General features: G+C 42.3%; 1 protein-coding gene across 1 annotated transcript in view; it reads right to left on the reverse strand.

Moving 5' to 3' along the window:
• Positions 1–15,864, reverse strand: part of hsf4 (heat shock transcription factor 4) — a 68,439-nt gene that overhangs the window by 13,478 nt on the left and 39,097 nt on the right. Inside the window, exons 3-6 of the mRNA XM_052028724.1 lie at positions 12,620–12,747; positions 7,616–7,740; positions 6,597–6,672; positions 3,624–3,688 (exon numbers count right to left, since the gene is read on the reverse strand). Of these exons, the coding sequence (XP_051884684.1) occupies positions 3,624–3,688; positions 6,597–6,672; positions 7,616–7,740; positions 12,620–12,747 (394 nt within the window). The remainder of the gene's footprint in view (positions 1–3,623; positions 3,689–6,596; positions 6,673–7,615; positions 7,741–12,619; positions 12,748–15,864) is intronic.

Below are 15,864 nucleotides of genomic sequence, written 5' to 3' on the forward strand. Positions count from 1 at the left end.
TACATGAAGGCTGTCACTTAAGGAGCTGCACAGGTTACACACAGAATACTTCCTCATTTTTGGTTACCAATGACATATAACATGAAGGTCAAAGTTATTGGTAGATTTTTACTGCTGAGGCTGTGGCTGCAATACCAAGCATTCAGACCGAAACCTGTAGTTTGAATATGTAAAGTTTTGGTATGTGCAACAGATCAACATAGCTGATGTTGGGTAGAATCCAGGATTATCACTCTCCCAAAATGTCCAAAATACATGGGGTCAAAGATTAAAATCAGCTTCAAATTACACATACTTAATGTTACCAAAGGAATGCATGACTGCAGTTGCAAGTGAATGGGTAGGTTGGTTCACTAACATCCTGCATGGAAGGAATTCTCCTTTGAAATGCTCTGGTCTATCAGCAACTCCAGACTCGCAACAAGGTGGTTGACTCTTAATAGCCCTCTGAAATGGCCCTGAATGCAATTAAATCATACTAAGAAAACTATGTTAATCCACAAAATGAACGAAACCAGACTGACCAAGGCAGTGGACTCAGACACAGTCAACATTGCAGCCTCGTGAGCATCTGTTGGCTGGTGTCAAGACTGAGAGAGTTGTTCCACAGACTAGTCAAGCAACAGCTTTTACACACAGAATTATACCTTACAACCAAAGCCCTGCACTCCTCTATCCCACTCTATGAGTAATATCCTGTTCCACTGCTAGGGCAGATCCACTAGAGGTAGTCAGACTTTGGTATACAGATGGAAAGGATTGGCTGTGGGAGTCCTCAACTCTTGACTGCATAAAGGCTCACGACATTATATCAAACATGATTATCATCTACTGTCCTCCTGTGAAACACAGTGAAACACTGATGGTGGCAAGGACAGAGAATGTACTCAAGGTGGGGGACTTCAATATCAATCGCCAAAACTGGCCTTGTGGCACTAACACTGACAGAGCGGGCCGAGCTCTGAATGTTGCAGCTGTCAGACTGGGTCTGTGCCAGGAAGAGAAGGAACCCACACAAAGGATAAACCTCCTCGACCTCATCCTCACCAATCCAGTGGTGGCAGGTGCAATTGTCCATGATAGCATTGGCAGGAGTGAGTTCTAATGGAGACAAAGACCTCTCTTCATAATGAGTTCACCCTCCATCGTGTTGTGTGGTGCTACTATCATGCTAAAAAGGGTTGGACTCAGAATGATCTGGCACCCATGAGGTGTTGTGGACCACCAGCAGCAGCAGAAGTGTACACGACCATAATCAGCAAACCCTGCCACATACTGCACTGGTGCAGCGAGATGTGCAGAAGGATCATGTCAGGAACAGCACCACCTATACTGACAAAATGAGGTGCCAGCCTGGTGAAGCAACATCACAGGACCACCTGCAGGTTAAACTGCCGAAGGAGCTTGACCTAAGCCATTCCACAACCACTGATGGGACCAAAGCTGGCAGCCATGCCACATCCAGTTGTGAATGCTGGGGGACAATTAAAGAGCTAATGGGAGGAAGGCATTCACGGAACATTCCTATCTTAAGGAATGGTAAAATCCAGCTCGGGGATGTCACAGGCAAGGCTGAAACATTGGCACCATCCTTAGCCTGAAGTGCCAAGTGAACAATCTACTTCAGCTTCCTCTTCAGCTCCCACCATCGTAGAAACCAGTCTTCAGCATGTTCTACCGAGTTTGCATGATATCAAGAAAGGACCGAGAATAGGGGCATCACAGCGGTGCAGTGGTTAGTGCTGCTGTTCACAGTTCCAGAGACCTGGGTTCAACACTGACAGCTGGTGCTTTCTGTGAGGAGCTCACATGTTCTCTCTGTAACTGCGTGGGTTTCCTCCTAATGCCAAAGATGTCCTGGGTGGTATATTAATTGGCCATTGTAAATTGCCCCTTTTGCAGGTAGGTGGCAGGAGATGGGGGGTTGGGGGATACGGGGTAGTTGATAGTAATGCGAGAGGAAAAATCGGATTAATGTGGATGGGTACTTGATGGTCAGCATGGACATGGTGGGCTGAAGGGCCTACTTCCATGCTGCATGAATGTATGACTCTATAAACAATGGACAGAGCAAGAACAATGGGACTGGACATCTTCACTACAGTGCTGAAGACTTGTGCTCCAGAACTAGTTGCTTCTCTAGCCAAACTATTCCAGTAAGGTACAACACTGATATCTATCCAACACCATGGAGAATTTCCCGGCTATATCCAGCGTATGGAGACCAGCAACTGAGCAACTGACTTAAACTGGGGAGCCTTCTTGCAGATCTTACCCCAGCTTAGACCTGTTCAGGACCTGCAAGGCTATTCAATTGGATGGAGATTATATAGCTGGTAAGTTACATTTACCTTATTTCAATTACTTTCATTTTCAATAATGTTTGTAATGATTTAAAAGTATGTTAATTGCTTCTAGGTAATTCATTTTACATTTTTAATTATTTTTAACATATCTAATTGTTCATTTAATTTTTAGTAATTTTTGAATGTTTTGAGCATCAGGAACACCAAAAAAAGCTTGAGAGCTTTGACAGATGGCAGCAAAGTTGGCAGTATGGCTTTGCCATCTGTTAAAGATTTTCTCAGCAGTTTAGTGGCCTTTTCCGGCCCCACACACATGACCCGATTATGGTGGGTGAGGCAGAGGCTTCACCAACCCCTGCAGGCTGGGTCCAGGAAGCTTTCACTCATCAAGTTCTTCTCTCAAGAAACATTCTGGGTAAGTGTGGGACAGTTGAGTACCTGAGCTGTGATAAGGGACCATATTTAACACAAGGTTCATGTCAAGTGTATTGGTGTGTCGATATGTATGTGTGTGCATGTCTGCATACGCACATGTAATGGAAGCCTGAGAGTTAAGCTTTTGGAAATAATCCCGTCTGAGCAATATTAGAAACAGCAAAAATAAAGCTTGTATATTTGATATCCATCCTTTCAATAACAGACATTAGAGTGCAATGGCTCAGATTTTGCAATGCTTTCTGCTGCTTTCAATAATTTTATATTAAACACATACATCCATGCACATCACATACAATTACTCTTCTGATCTCTACATAGAGGGAGATACATGCCTGCTGTGCATTTTTAGGAATATTTTAGGGGATTCTGATTGCTGCCAACGGAATGTGTAATGACATTCACCAGATCTGAAGCTTATTCCATGATAAGGCAGCAATTTTAGTTTTTAACTGAGCACAAGTCACATTCCATTCCAGGCTGGCACTTGGCATTTCAAAAGCTCATGTTTTCTCAAATATCAACTTTTCAACATGCTACTAAAGGAAAATGAAAAGCTTGCAGCTTTCAAGTTCTGAATTCCAGTGATCAGCATCTCCTTCCTCCATGCTCCTGGCAGAATCCAATAGGAAACAAATATTCCTCTTAGCCTCAGGCCCAAGTCCCCAGAACAATAGAGCCTGAGTTGGCAAGGTCTATTGTATAACATGGTCGAATATCTGCTCACCGCAGCAGAGTGCTGAATGAATGGGTCATCAGGTCTTGCTCAGCATTCTGAGCCTATTCACTCATTGTTCACATGGTAACAGGTCACCTGACCATTCAGAGTTGAGCTGGCCAGTGAATGGGAATCAGTCACACTCTGGTGCTCTCAGTACTTACAGCTTTCTCTTCAGCCCGATACTGCTGTGGTTCGATTGGAGTTGGCTGAGCAGGAACTGAATCAGCTGTTAACAGAGATCAAAGGCAGGTGTTAGCAGAGTGAGTCAGCATATGACCTGTCACTCTTTCCATTCAATGTTAATCATCTGCTCAAGGTTAAAGCCAATTCTACACGTTCTCCCTACAGCCACTCACCTATAGCCTGGGGTCCCTCACTCAGTCCTGCATTTACCTCACTTCCCGATCACCGTTCTCCTCAACATATATCTATGTCTCAACAAACCCTCAAACATTTTCTCTGCTATGACACATCCACACCGCTCTTCTCCCTCCGATCTTTCCTACCCCTCTGCAGCATTTATCATTTTGCAGTTTAATAAGCTGGCAGACCTGCAAGTTTCTTTGTCAGTGTGGTGGTATCTACCTGAAGTTGAAGACCAGTGCTCTGGAAGGGAGGGCTTGACTTATCAACTTTTCTGTTACATGCTGACCCTGCGTTACCTGGTGGAAGACGATGCGATGACCCAATACCAGCCTGACTTTAATTTCAGTGTTGCTATTGACAACACTTGTGTCAGCTAATAAGTTGGAAGCGGGATGAAGCATCTGTCTAGGCTCAGAGCAGAGTCAATTTACTCAGTAAACTGTCTGTTTAAAGAGTGGCTGAAACAGAGTTTAAGAAAGAAATAACAGCAACTTTTCCCAGTAAAAGCAGGGTAATTTTGCTAGAAAAATACAGTAAGTGGAAGATTGTTTGAATCGTACAACCAATACAATGCAGAAAGAAGCTGATTGGCCCGTCAAGTCTGTGCCTGTTCTTACTACAGCAGTCATGTTAATCCCATTATCCACCTATTTCAGCAAAGCCCTGCAAATTATTCTCACATTTCCTAACAATTTAGACAAAGTTCATTCGGACTATTGAATCTATGCTGCCTCCCAGAGAGCAATCCCATCAATCCCGTTTAGGATTTTCTCTCAAGAGCATTCCATTTCCCTTTTGAAGGCCCTGATTGACGTTGCTTCTACCACCCTAATAGATAGTGTCCCAGATCGTAGCTAATCCAAGTGTAATAACATTTCTCCTCACATTCCCTTTGCAGCTTTTGCCCAAAACTTTAGATCGGTGTCCCCTGAAGGGAAAGGTTTGCTTCTGTTCTTGCCATCTAAATCAGTCACGATCTACGCCCTCCATCAATCGTCCTCTCAATTTTCTCTGCTTTGAGAACAACGCCTGCTTCTCCAGTCTAACCCTGCTGCTGTCCAGGAAGCTTTCCCTGTCCCCTCACAAGGACCTTCACAACTTTGCTAAAGTGCATTGAACAGAATTGGATGCAACACTCCACGGTGGCCTCACCAGCGTTTTGAAAATAATCTCCCACATTTGTACTCTAATAACACAAATTATGTGCTTTAATTCAATCTCAGTCACTGACAGTGACGTGGTCATCAGGCTGAACCGACAGTGAAATTCCCAGCCATCTGCATTCTGTTTTGCCAGAGGGTTGTCACTCTAAGCAGTATTTTAATTAGTTACTTAAAGATTCATCAGGAGGCCAGCATTCACTCATTGTGAATGAGTAGGCTATTGCACTGGGATACTAAAAGGCTTCATACACTGAATTTCTCAGGTCACTTTCCCCTGTAATCGGACTGAATCAGGCAGTGCTCCGCAGGGGCTAAGGGTAATATCAGAGGGAAAGACTGTTCTTATGGATTTTCTGATGCCGGGTTCTGGAGCTAAATTCCCAAGGACCTAGGAGCAGGCCCCCACAAATTATCCCAGCCCCAGCATAGGCTAAAGGTAACCAAAAGGACACACACATTCGTTCAAAAGAGGTCTGACCCTGAATAAGATGCTTTAGGGTTCTCTGCCTAAGACCCATTGCTACTCCATCTTCCTCCCTTGAAACCAATCTTTTTGTCCAAATTTTCATTCTTTTCCTCCTAATATCTCCCACTTTAGTTCATCCTTTTTTTCTCTACTTATATCATTCTAAAGTTCTTTGTAACATCTTCTCTCTCTTAAAAGCATAAATGCAGCTTATGGTTATTGTCTGATGCCATAATTTCTGGCTTATTTTGTCAATTGGTGGAATGTAGAAATTCAGTTTCTGTGCCAGAGATACCCCATAATACCAGGCCTTGGGTTTGACATACTTCAGATACGGAAAAGTGTGAAGTGATACACTTCGGGAGATCGAATTTGAAGGCAGAATACAAGGTTAATGGCAGGACTCTTAGCAGTATGGAGGAACAGAGGGATCTCAGGGTCCAAGTCCACAGATCCTTCAAGGTTGCCGCGCAGGTCGATAGGGTTGTTAAGAAGGCGTATGGTGTGTTGGCCTTCATTAGTCGGGGTATTGAGTTCAGGAGCCACGAGGCAATGTTGCAGCTCTATAAAACTCTGGTTAGACCACACTTGGAGTATTGTGTTCAGTTCTGGTCACCTCATTATAGGAAGGATGTGGAAGCTGTAGAGAGGGTGCAGAGGAGATTTGCCAGGATACTGCCTGGATTAGACAGCATGTCTTATGAGGATAGGTTGAGTGAGCTACAGCTTTTCTCTTTGGAGAGAAGGAGGATGAGAGGTGACTTGATAGAGGTGTATGAGATGATAAGAGGCACAGATCGAGTGGGCAGTCAGAGCCTTTTTCCCAGGGCGACAATGGCTAACACGAGGAGGCATAATTTTTAAGGTGATTGGAGGAAGGTATAAGGGGGATGTCAGGGGTAAGTTTTTTTACACAAAGAGTAGTGGGTGTGTGGAATGCACTGCTGGCAGAGGTGGTGGAGACAGATACATCAGGGACATTTGAGAGACTCTTAGATAGACACATGAATGATAGACAAATGGAGGGCTATGTGGGAGGGAAGGGTTAGATAGATCTTAGAGCAGGATAAGATGTCGGCACAACATTGTGGGCCGAAGGGCCTGTACTGTGCTGTTATGTCCTATGTTCTAACTCTCACCTTATTGATCACTTTCTGCTGCTGACTGTGCTTCTGTTGAAGAGACACAACCTCTCGCCACAGAACTTCATTCTGACTGAAGGAAAACAGAACGTTAAAGAAAGTCTTACCCAAACCCAGAATAGAGTCTTACTGAAAGTTCATATCTCCCATCCAATGGGTAACTTAATGCATGGCATAACAACTGATACTCTGAGCCCAACTATTGGTTCTCTACTAATATCTGATTAATGGTTCCCAACCTGGACCAAGCTTTAATTCATTTCCAATCTGACCTCTTTCTTTCTTGGGAATTTTCCCTATATAAAGAATATAAGAACGGTATGATTGGAATTCTATCACTTCTACACCCACAGTCATATAGGCCTCCCACTAGTATGGATAAAGTGGTCCTGATGCAAGAAGGACCTCTTGTCACATCGTCCTATTGTACTTCACTCTTGGCCTCAGATAACTATTGCCAATTCACCAGTGACATCCATTTCCCAATGGATACTTCGATTCACTATCCAGTTTAGTGCCAAGTACTGGTTCAGTCTGGGTAACCTATCATATGAAATCAGACATGTTTCCCAGGGTTGGGCATAGGTTTAAGGTGAGAAAGGAAAGATTTAATAGGACTTTACACGGAGGGTGATACGTATATGTAATGAGCTGCCAGAGAAAGTGGTTGAGGCAGGTACATTAACAACTTTTAAAAGGCATTTGGACAATTTCATGGATAGGAAAGGTTTAGAAGGATATGGGCCAGATGTGGGCAAATGGGGCTAGCTTAGATGGGCATCTTGGTCAGCATGCATGCATTGGGCGTAAGGGCCTGTTTCTGTGCTGTATGACTCTATGACTCTATATTTGGGATTAGCCAGATACACTACATGTCTATGTTTGCAATTGAACTGTAGGATTTGAATCTAGATTTTAGAGTTATCTTGGACAACCAGTGTCTCATCAGATGAACTTAACCAGATTTTATCTCATTATCCCCCTGTTAATTTCAGAGCCCGGCAGCAGGTACTGACTGTTTCATGTCCTTTAGTCGACAGTCCATGCTCTCTTGATGACCTCGCATTAACTGCATATCATACAACAGTTTGCTGACATCCTCCTGACGCATTTTGGTCTCTTCACTCTTCACAACTGATACCTGGAGTGGAGACAAGAGGAATTGAGGCTAATTATGGCTTTGCGATGAACTAAGGAGGAGCAGACATTGGGTCACAATTGCTCACTGCAACCAGACGATAAACATTCATGAAACATTATACATCTTAACTTGGAAAAATTCCTATCCAATTCTAAAAAAGCTTCCACATTTTCCCCAGAAATTCTTTGTCACTTTAAAAAAAACATGTTTTATATTTTTATTTAAGTTTGATAAGTTGTAGCGGCATCAAATGAATGTAGGAATAGGATTGTGATATGGTGGCTTTATTTCTCAGCCCTCTTTCCCCTTCAACTAAATTCTTCAATCTAGCTTTTTCTTTCACTTTTATTCCTTTCCTCTCTTCTTCTGCAGCAGGTGGTGACTATCCCTGGAGTACAAGGGAAGAAACAAGGAACAATTTGCATATATATGGCACATTTCAAGCATTTAGGAGATCACAAAATGTTCAGCAGCCAATTAATGAATTTTGACGTCGGTACTGCTATATAACAGTGGAATGAATGGTTCTTTCATCTGGTTTTGCTGTTAGTTATGGGAAACATATTACCTAGGACACCAGGAGAAGTCATGGAATCCTTTGCATCTATCTGTGAGAGCAGATAAGGCCCTTTGAGGGAAAACAAATCATACATTCCACTCAGCCTCTCCCAGTGGACCTACTCTCATTGAGCTTCTTCCCAGAGCCTTAGACGTAGCTGGGCTGAATTCCATGCGTTGAAATAGAGATGTCCATGGTGAAACTACAACGAGGAAATCTACAGAGGTCCAATGTTCAGAGAAGAATTTAATGTTGTGCAGAACCCGTTTACATCCCACAAAGGCAAGAACTCTACATAGCAAAATAAAAGCCTCATTCAACTCAAAAGTAAAGAGGAAAGGAACAACATAACATTTAACGATAAAGGTAAAAACTAACACAGACCTTTGCGATATGCAAAAAAAAGGTGACAATATTGATGAGCTACAAAAGGGGGAGCATGAGAAGTAATTTGCAAGGGATATCAAGATCAAAACAAAAATTTAACAGTGTTAGGAAACATGAGGGCATTTGGAAATAAAGTAGGCCCCTTGAAAGCACACGGTAACCTTGGAAATGAAAATAAGGGATAGGTAGGCGTACTGGATAATTCCTCTGGATAAATATTTACCGTGGAGAAAGAGGATAGCAAGTCAAACATCCTGAGGAAACTAATCCTGAATCAGGGAGAGCAACTCCCCAAAACCAATGTATCCAGAACACAATTAATGAAGAAAATAAAGGCATTAAACAGAAACACATCCCAGAACCAGATGGTTCCTATCCCAGAGTACAATGTGCGAGATACCCTGGCTATAAATTTCCAAAGTTCCCCTAAATCAGCAACTGGTGCTATAGATTAGATAACTGCACACACAACTTGGCTATTTAAGAAAATTGAGAGGGGGAAGCCACAAAATAATAGATAAGATTTCCTACATGTGTTTTGAAATTACTGGAGTCTGTGATTAAGGACAGAGTGACTGAACACCTTAAACAGCTGTTCAGAGTTCCATTACACAATGCAGATCTTGCCTGATGAACCTGATTAAAATGTGTGAACAGAAGGCTTCTGCAGTGGAGAAGGGGTTGTTTATGGATGGTTAATTACACAGGCACCCAGAAATATTCAATATAGTCCATCATAATAAAGTGTTAGTGTAAGTTAATGCTCAGGAAATTGAAGACAAATTATTGATCTAATTTTGTGAAATGGGCTGAGCTGCAGGAGACGAAGTGGAGGGTTAGTGGATAAGTACTCTAATTTGGCAGGATGTGCCTTCTGATGTTCCACAATTTACATAATGCTGAGCAGCAACTACTTATTGTATTTATAAGTTGCTTCGATGATGGGATAAAAGGGACAAAAGTTGCACAGGGATGAATGGCGTTGTAAGAATGGCAGCCAAGAGCATTAAATTACAAGAGAGATATTAATTGATTATATTAATGTTTAAAACAGTAGCAAATGGATTTCAAAGCAAGCAACTGTGAGATTATCCACTTTTGAATTACAAGGTATAGACAGGACACATTCTAAATAGCAAAAAGTTAGCAGTAGTGGGGGTCGAGAAAAACTGAGTGGAATCCTATACAGGGATCATTAAAGTGCCTTAAGTCAAGAAAATAATCAACAACTCAAATGCAGTTCTGGCCTTTTTTACCTGGAGGACTGAAATGAAGCAGGACAGAAACAAAGCCACATGAATATAAAGCCCCGTTGGAGCACACCAGGAGTACTGCTGGAATTCTTGGACAGCACATGGAAGGAAGGACATACTGGTCATGGAGGCTGTGCAGTGCAGATTTACCAGTGTGACACCTGAACTCCAAGGATTAAACTACAAGAAGACATCACATAGTTTGTCTCAGTTCCTGGGAATGCAACCTTAGTTTGCTGTATTCCATGGAATTTAGATGGTGAACGGGTAATCTGATTGAACTTTTCAATCAAAGTGGAACTGATAGGATGGATAGAAAAATCACTTCTGCTGTTTGCAGAGTCTAGGACTAGGACTCATATGAAAAGCTAGAGGCAGGTCTTCCGAGGGTCAGGAAACTTTGCTAAGCACAAAGCGGTAGAAGCTTGGAACCCACAGCTACAAATATGAATTTAGTGTTGGCACAGTTGTTAATGTTAAATGATAAAATCTTGTTAGGCGATAACAGTAAGGAATATGATAGGAATGTGGAGTTGGGTAAGTGGTTAGCTATGCTTTTACTCAATGGTGAAGTGGGTTTAACAGGCAGCAGGCCAAACTGCTAGTCTTTTGTACCCCTCATCTGCACATCCCTCAATCCCTCCTGCATTCAGCACCTCTCCTCACCCCACCAGTATTCAAGCAAACTCCATATTAATCATGTGGCGAAATAACCAGTGAGCCAGTGCTTTACAAACATAGAACACTGCATGCTGTCGGGCATTGCAGCAGATGAGATGTCAAGATGGACAGAGCAAAGGCAGATGGAGTTTAATCCTGAAAAAATGTGAGGTGATGCAATTTGGGAAGAATAATAAGGTTTGGATGGACCCTGGGAAGTATTGACAAACAGAAGTGTACAGGTCCAAGGATCCCTGAAGGCAGCAGCACAGATAGATAAGATGGTTAAGAAGGCATATGGGATACTTGCCCTCATGAGCTGTGGCAAAGGATACAAGGACAGAGGTACAATGATATAAAACATTAGTTAGACCACAGCTAGCGTGCTGTGTACAGTTCTGGTCGCTACACTATCGGAAGGGTGTTATTACACTGAAGGGGGTGCGGAAGAGATTCACCAGGATGTTGCCTGAAATGGAGCAGAGAATAGAAGAGAGACCAGGTAGACTGGGCTTGTTTTCCTTGGACCCGAGAAGGCTGAGGGAGGATCCGATTGAAGTATACAAAATTATGAGGGGCACAGATAGGGTAGATAGTGAGAAACTTTTCCCCTTAGCAGAGGTTTCTATAATCAGAAAACATAGATTTTAAGTAGAGGGTAGGAGAGTTAGTGAGGATTTGAGGATGGATTTTTCTTTCACCTACAGAGTGGTTGGAATCTGGGACACCCTTACTTAAGGAATGGTGAAGGCAGGTACTCTCGCAACAATTAAGTATTTAGGTGAGCGATTACATTGCCATAGCAGAGGAGACTATGGCCCGAGCATGGATAGATGAGTGATGGCAGACACGGATACATTGTGCAGAAAGGCCTGTTTCTATACTGTAGACACTATGACTCAATGAATGTAATATTATTCCTGTGCTTTTGGAATCCAAGTAACAATCCAGTGTAATCAGTAAGTGCAAATATCTGACATCTCCAGCAAGACAGAACATTGATAAAAACTCTAAAGAAGGGGCTGGCGGAAATTTAGGAGCAGATTCTGGAGATTAGGAATCTTGTGCAAATCAACAAAGCAATAAATTGTCCTTGAAGGTCACTTGTCTCAGGAGTATACAAAATAGTAAGGATGATGATTTGTTTTCATATATTCAAACAATAACTTTTTAATTCTGGGGCACAATGGTCTCCTTTGCCTGGCTGCTATAAATACTGCAGGACATTTGGAGACTGCCTAGTAAATGATTAAGCCAAACTAGTTTAATTCAACCCATTTACTTCAAGCATTAATTCAAACTAAAGGTAAGACAGTCAATTGCCACTTGCATAAAATCAATGGGGAATTTTCATTCTGCACACTCAAATGCAAATCTGGTGTACAACTTTTATTTGCTTTAGCTGCCAACCTCATGATTCAAGGGTAGGGTCATCCACAGGTGCTAGATTATCAGGAATCTTCTTCTGTGGACTCACTTTAAGTACAAAACATACAAACTATTTCATTCCTTCACCTTCAGCTCAAACCTAGGTTCTTGTTGCGCCTGTCATTTTAAAGATATCTTCATGTATACCCCTCCTCTTGCAGTGCAAGTCAATATTCCATATTTTCCTATGACACAGGATGCTATTTCTATCCATTGCGTTGACACCAGCTCACAGAGCAATCCATTCGCAACAACTTTCCCTGTAATCTGTTGTTCCCACTTCCCCCCAAGATTTGACCACTCACCTACACACTAGAGGTAACTTACTGTGGCCAATTAACCTACCCATCCATACGTTTTTGGAATGTGGGAGTAAATCGGAGCACCCAGGGGAAATGCATGTGGTCACAGGGAGAACGTGAAAACTCTGCACAGAGACAGCAGAGGTCATGGTTCAACATGGGTCATTGGAGCTGTGAGGCAGCAACGCTACTGGCTGCATCACTGCATCACCTTTTTATGGTGCTGATGTGAATTTGACTCAGAGCCAAGGGTGTTGTCATTTTGTTAGAGAATAAGTTGAAGTCCCCACCTTTCTTTTGATGTGTTCCAACAGGTGCTCCTGGCCCCGGAGGAAGTACAGGTGCTGAAATTCTGTGTCATCCCGTTCTGGTTTCACCAATCCGCTTTGTTCAATATTCACTACCTTCCGGAAGCCATCTGAATGAATAGATCAGAGAGAAATACAACTTCTGTAAGTGTGCAAATATTTTTAATAAAGGCAGAAAGTGCTGGAAATGCTCAGCAGGTCAGGCAGTGTCTGTGGCGAGAGAGACAGACAGAGTTAATATTTCAGATTGATAACAGTTCAGAACTGTGAAAGGTTAGAGATAAAGCACATTTCAAGAGCAGAGAAAGTGGGGAGAGGGAGAGGGGACAGGTCTGTGATAGGGGTAAGCTGAAATAAAAACAGAAAATCTTCAGCAGCACGGACAGCAAAAATCTGAAATAAAAACAGAAAATTTTATCACAGCCCTTCTCTTTTGTTATATCCTTTGTTTTCTCTTCTCTTGTTTTAGAACATAGAGCATAGAACAGTACAGCACAGGAAGAGGCCCTTCAGCCCATGACATCAGTGCCAGCCATTATCGCTAACTTTTCCCAGTTCTGTTGCAAGGTCATTAACCTGAAATGTTAACTCTGTTTCTCTCTTGCTCTCTCTCCACAGGAGTAGCTTGCCCTGTTGCATCTTTCCAGCGTTCACGGACTGGCACACTCCTCCAGGTTTTGCTGGCTTGTAAACAGATGTTAATTCAGTGTCTTGGAATGTCCACGGAATGTCTAACAGTTAAGAAACAACTGGCTTCAACTTAAACCTGCCTGAATCTTAGACCACGACACTGTGTGGAGAATCTCCATAGCGAACCTGCTAACTGCCACATTGTGGTGCTTAACAGTGGATTATCTGTTAGCCTCTTGGGGATTAACCCATCAATTATTACCATATAGCTTTCATCTGTCATTCAATATAGAAAACTCATTTCAACTGCTCTTGATGTTTATTTAGCATTTGCATTGATTCTAAACCAAGGAATGACACATGCAGAACGTGATCAGTGGGTACTTACCCATGGTGTGCGTCATAGTAGGTCTGAACCACAGCTGCCAGCTGGGTTAAGGGAGAGACAGTTAAGAAGGCCACACTAACAACGTGACAGACCTAAACCGAGCGGGTGAGTGCTTGTGTCTATGACAGGGACCAGTGAGTGGCTGGTGCCAGGTGCCAGTCTTCCTGCCATGGTGCCTCCAAATTAAACTGGGGGCTAGCAAATTGAGATTCATTAGAACTTCGACAGTAACTTGTCACCAAACTCTTCTTAACTTTTAGATGGGTTAAAGTACATCTCTAATGCAAACACAGAGCTGCTCAGTGGAGTGTGGGAAGGATTGCAACAGCGCCCAAGGACAAGGTATAACAGGTGGTGGGAGGAATGAAGGATGGATGGATGAGTCTTCTAAGGTTTGAAATTGCAAGACAAAGCGAATTGAAGGCCTGATTTTGGAAATATACTCCGAATACAATGACTTTTTAAAGATGAATATAATTAATGTTTTCTGATGGGTGAACATAGCCACTAATTTCCAGCTAACAATTTCCAGCTTGGTTTTCAGTCTCATACTCATTGGATGGAATTTTGCAGTTTTAAAAACGGTCAATGCAAGGGAAGGGCAATGATTGAACTGTTTAATACATCCTCTGTTATGGTTGGAATGGCAGCCTCAACCACTCAGGTGCAGGTGGTTGTTGGTTTGCAGGCTTAGGTTGGCATGTATCTTCTTCCACAGATTACTTGTTGGAACCTCCATCTTAATGTGAGATGGGCCAACAAGACTCAATGCCGGGAGCCATGGAAGGCAAGTTGGTAGGAGAGTTAGTGAAGGCGTGCATTATTGAATTACACTAGATATCTCCACATTGGCACACAGTGATCTGCTGAGTATGAGATGCCAAGGTGGAATTATTATTTGGGATTGTTGGAGAAAAAGAGATAATTCTGGAGACTTCCGACTTACACATATTGGCCTTTATTTCTCTTATAGCCAGGAGGGCTATGTTGCTTGAATGTAAGGAAGTTACTCCCCGCACTCATGTTCAATGGCTACGGGATGTTATTGTCATATCTAAAGTTAGAGAAGATCCGTTGTTCAGTTTCTGGATCTAATCTGAACTTTCAAATATTATGGGGACCTTTTTTGAACTACTTTCAAAACCATTGATTTGGTGCTTAATGTACAGATACTGGCTAATATTATTATGTCTTTAGGGCTTTTTTTTTGTCTTTTTTTTAACCAAACAGCTTCGGTTTTGGTAGTGGGTTTAGATTTTTTTTTATAATTAGTTATCATTTCTGTTTATCAATATGAGGTATTGTGATTTCAAGTGTGATTCAATACAATGTATTTTGTAACATTTTGCCTTTTCTTTTGTTTCATGTACTTTGTATTTTCTATTTGGAATTAATAAAAAATATTGAAAAGGAAAGGAAAGGAATTACACTAGATATCTCCATATTGGCACACAGTGATCTGCTGAGTATGAGATGCCAAAGTGGAAGGGTTGTAGTATCCACTCCACATGAAGAATCTGAGCCACAGGTAACTATGATAGTGTTTAGTCAAGGGTAATAATAAAAAGGTAAGCTGGAGGTGTATCATCGTTTAGGCTCTTTCTATTCTTTATGACGTTTAGTCTGTCATAACATTGGCTTGGAGGGTGTGTAGTGTACTGGAAGTAGTCTTGCGAATGCTCGGTTTGAGGCACCATGCCTTAAAGTAGACGCTGCAAAGCTAGCTGACATGACTCAGGGTCTTTTATTTATTCATTTTTAGCCAATCCCCAGTTGCTCTTGAGAAAGTGGAGGTGAACATCTTTTTGAACCTTCTGGTGTGGATGCTTGCACTGTACCATTGGGATTTACATCCAGCAAGTGTTGAAAAGGTGGTAATATACAAGTCAAGATGATGTTCAACTTGGAGGGGAATCTTCAGGTGCTGTGTTCCCATGTACCTGAAGTCATCGCCCACTCAGCTGCACTGGGAGCAAACTTCCTGCATCCAACTTCAGTACATTGGTCGACGTGGGGTTGTCCATCCAGTTTTACTCTTTCCCCAGTTCAATATCACAGTTATGGTACAACCGACTGGCATGTTCGGCATTGAACATCGGTGGGGTCTGGAGTCACATACAAGCCAGACCAGGTAAGGATGGCAGGTTTCCACCTCTGTAGGAACTAGTGAGCCAGATGGTTTCTGTGCCTATTAGACAATTTTTGCAAT

The sequence above is a fragment of the Pristis pectinata genome, chromosome 13 (genome assembly GCF_009764475.1).
Source record: "Pristis pectinata isolate sPriPec2 chromosome 13, sPriPec2.1.pri, whole genome shotgun sequence".
Classification (NCBI taxonomy): Eukaryota; Metazoa; Chordata; class Chondrichthyes; order Rhinopristiformes; family Pristidae; genus Pristis; species Pristis pectinata.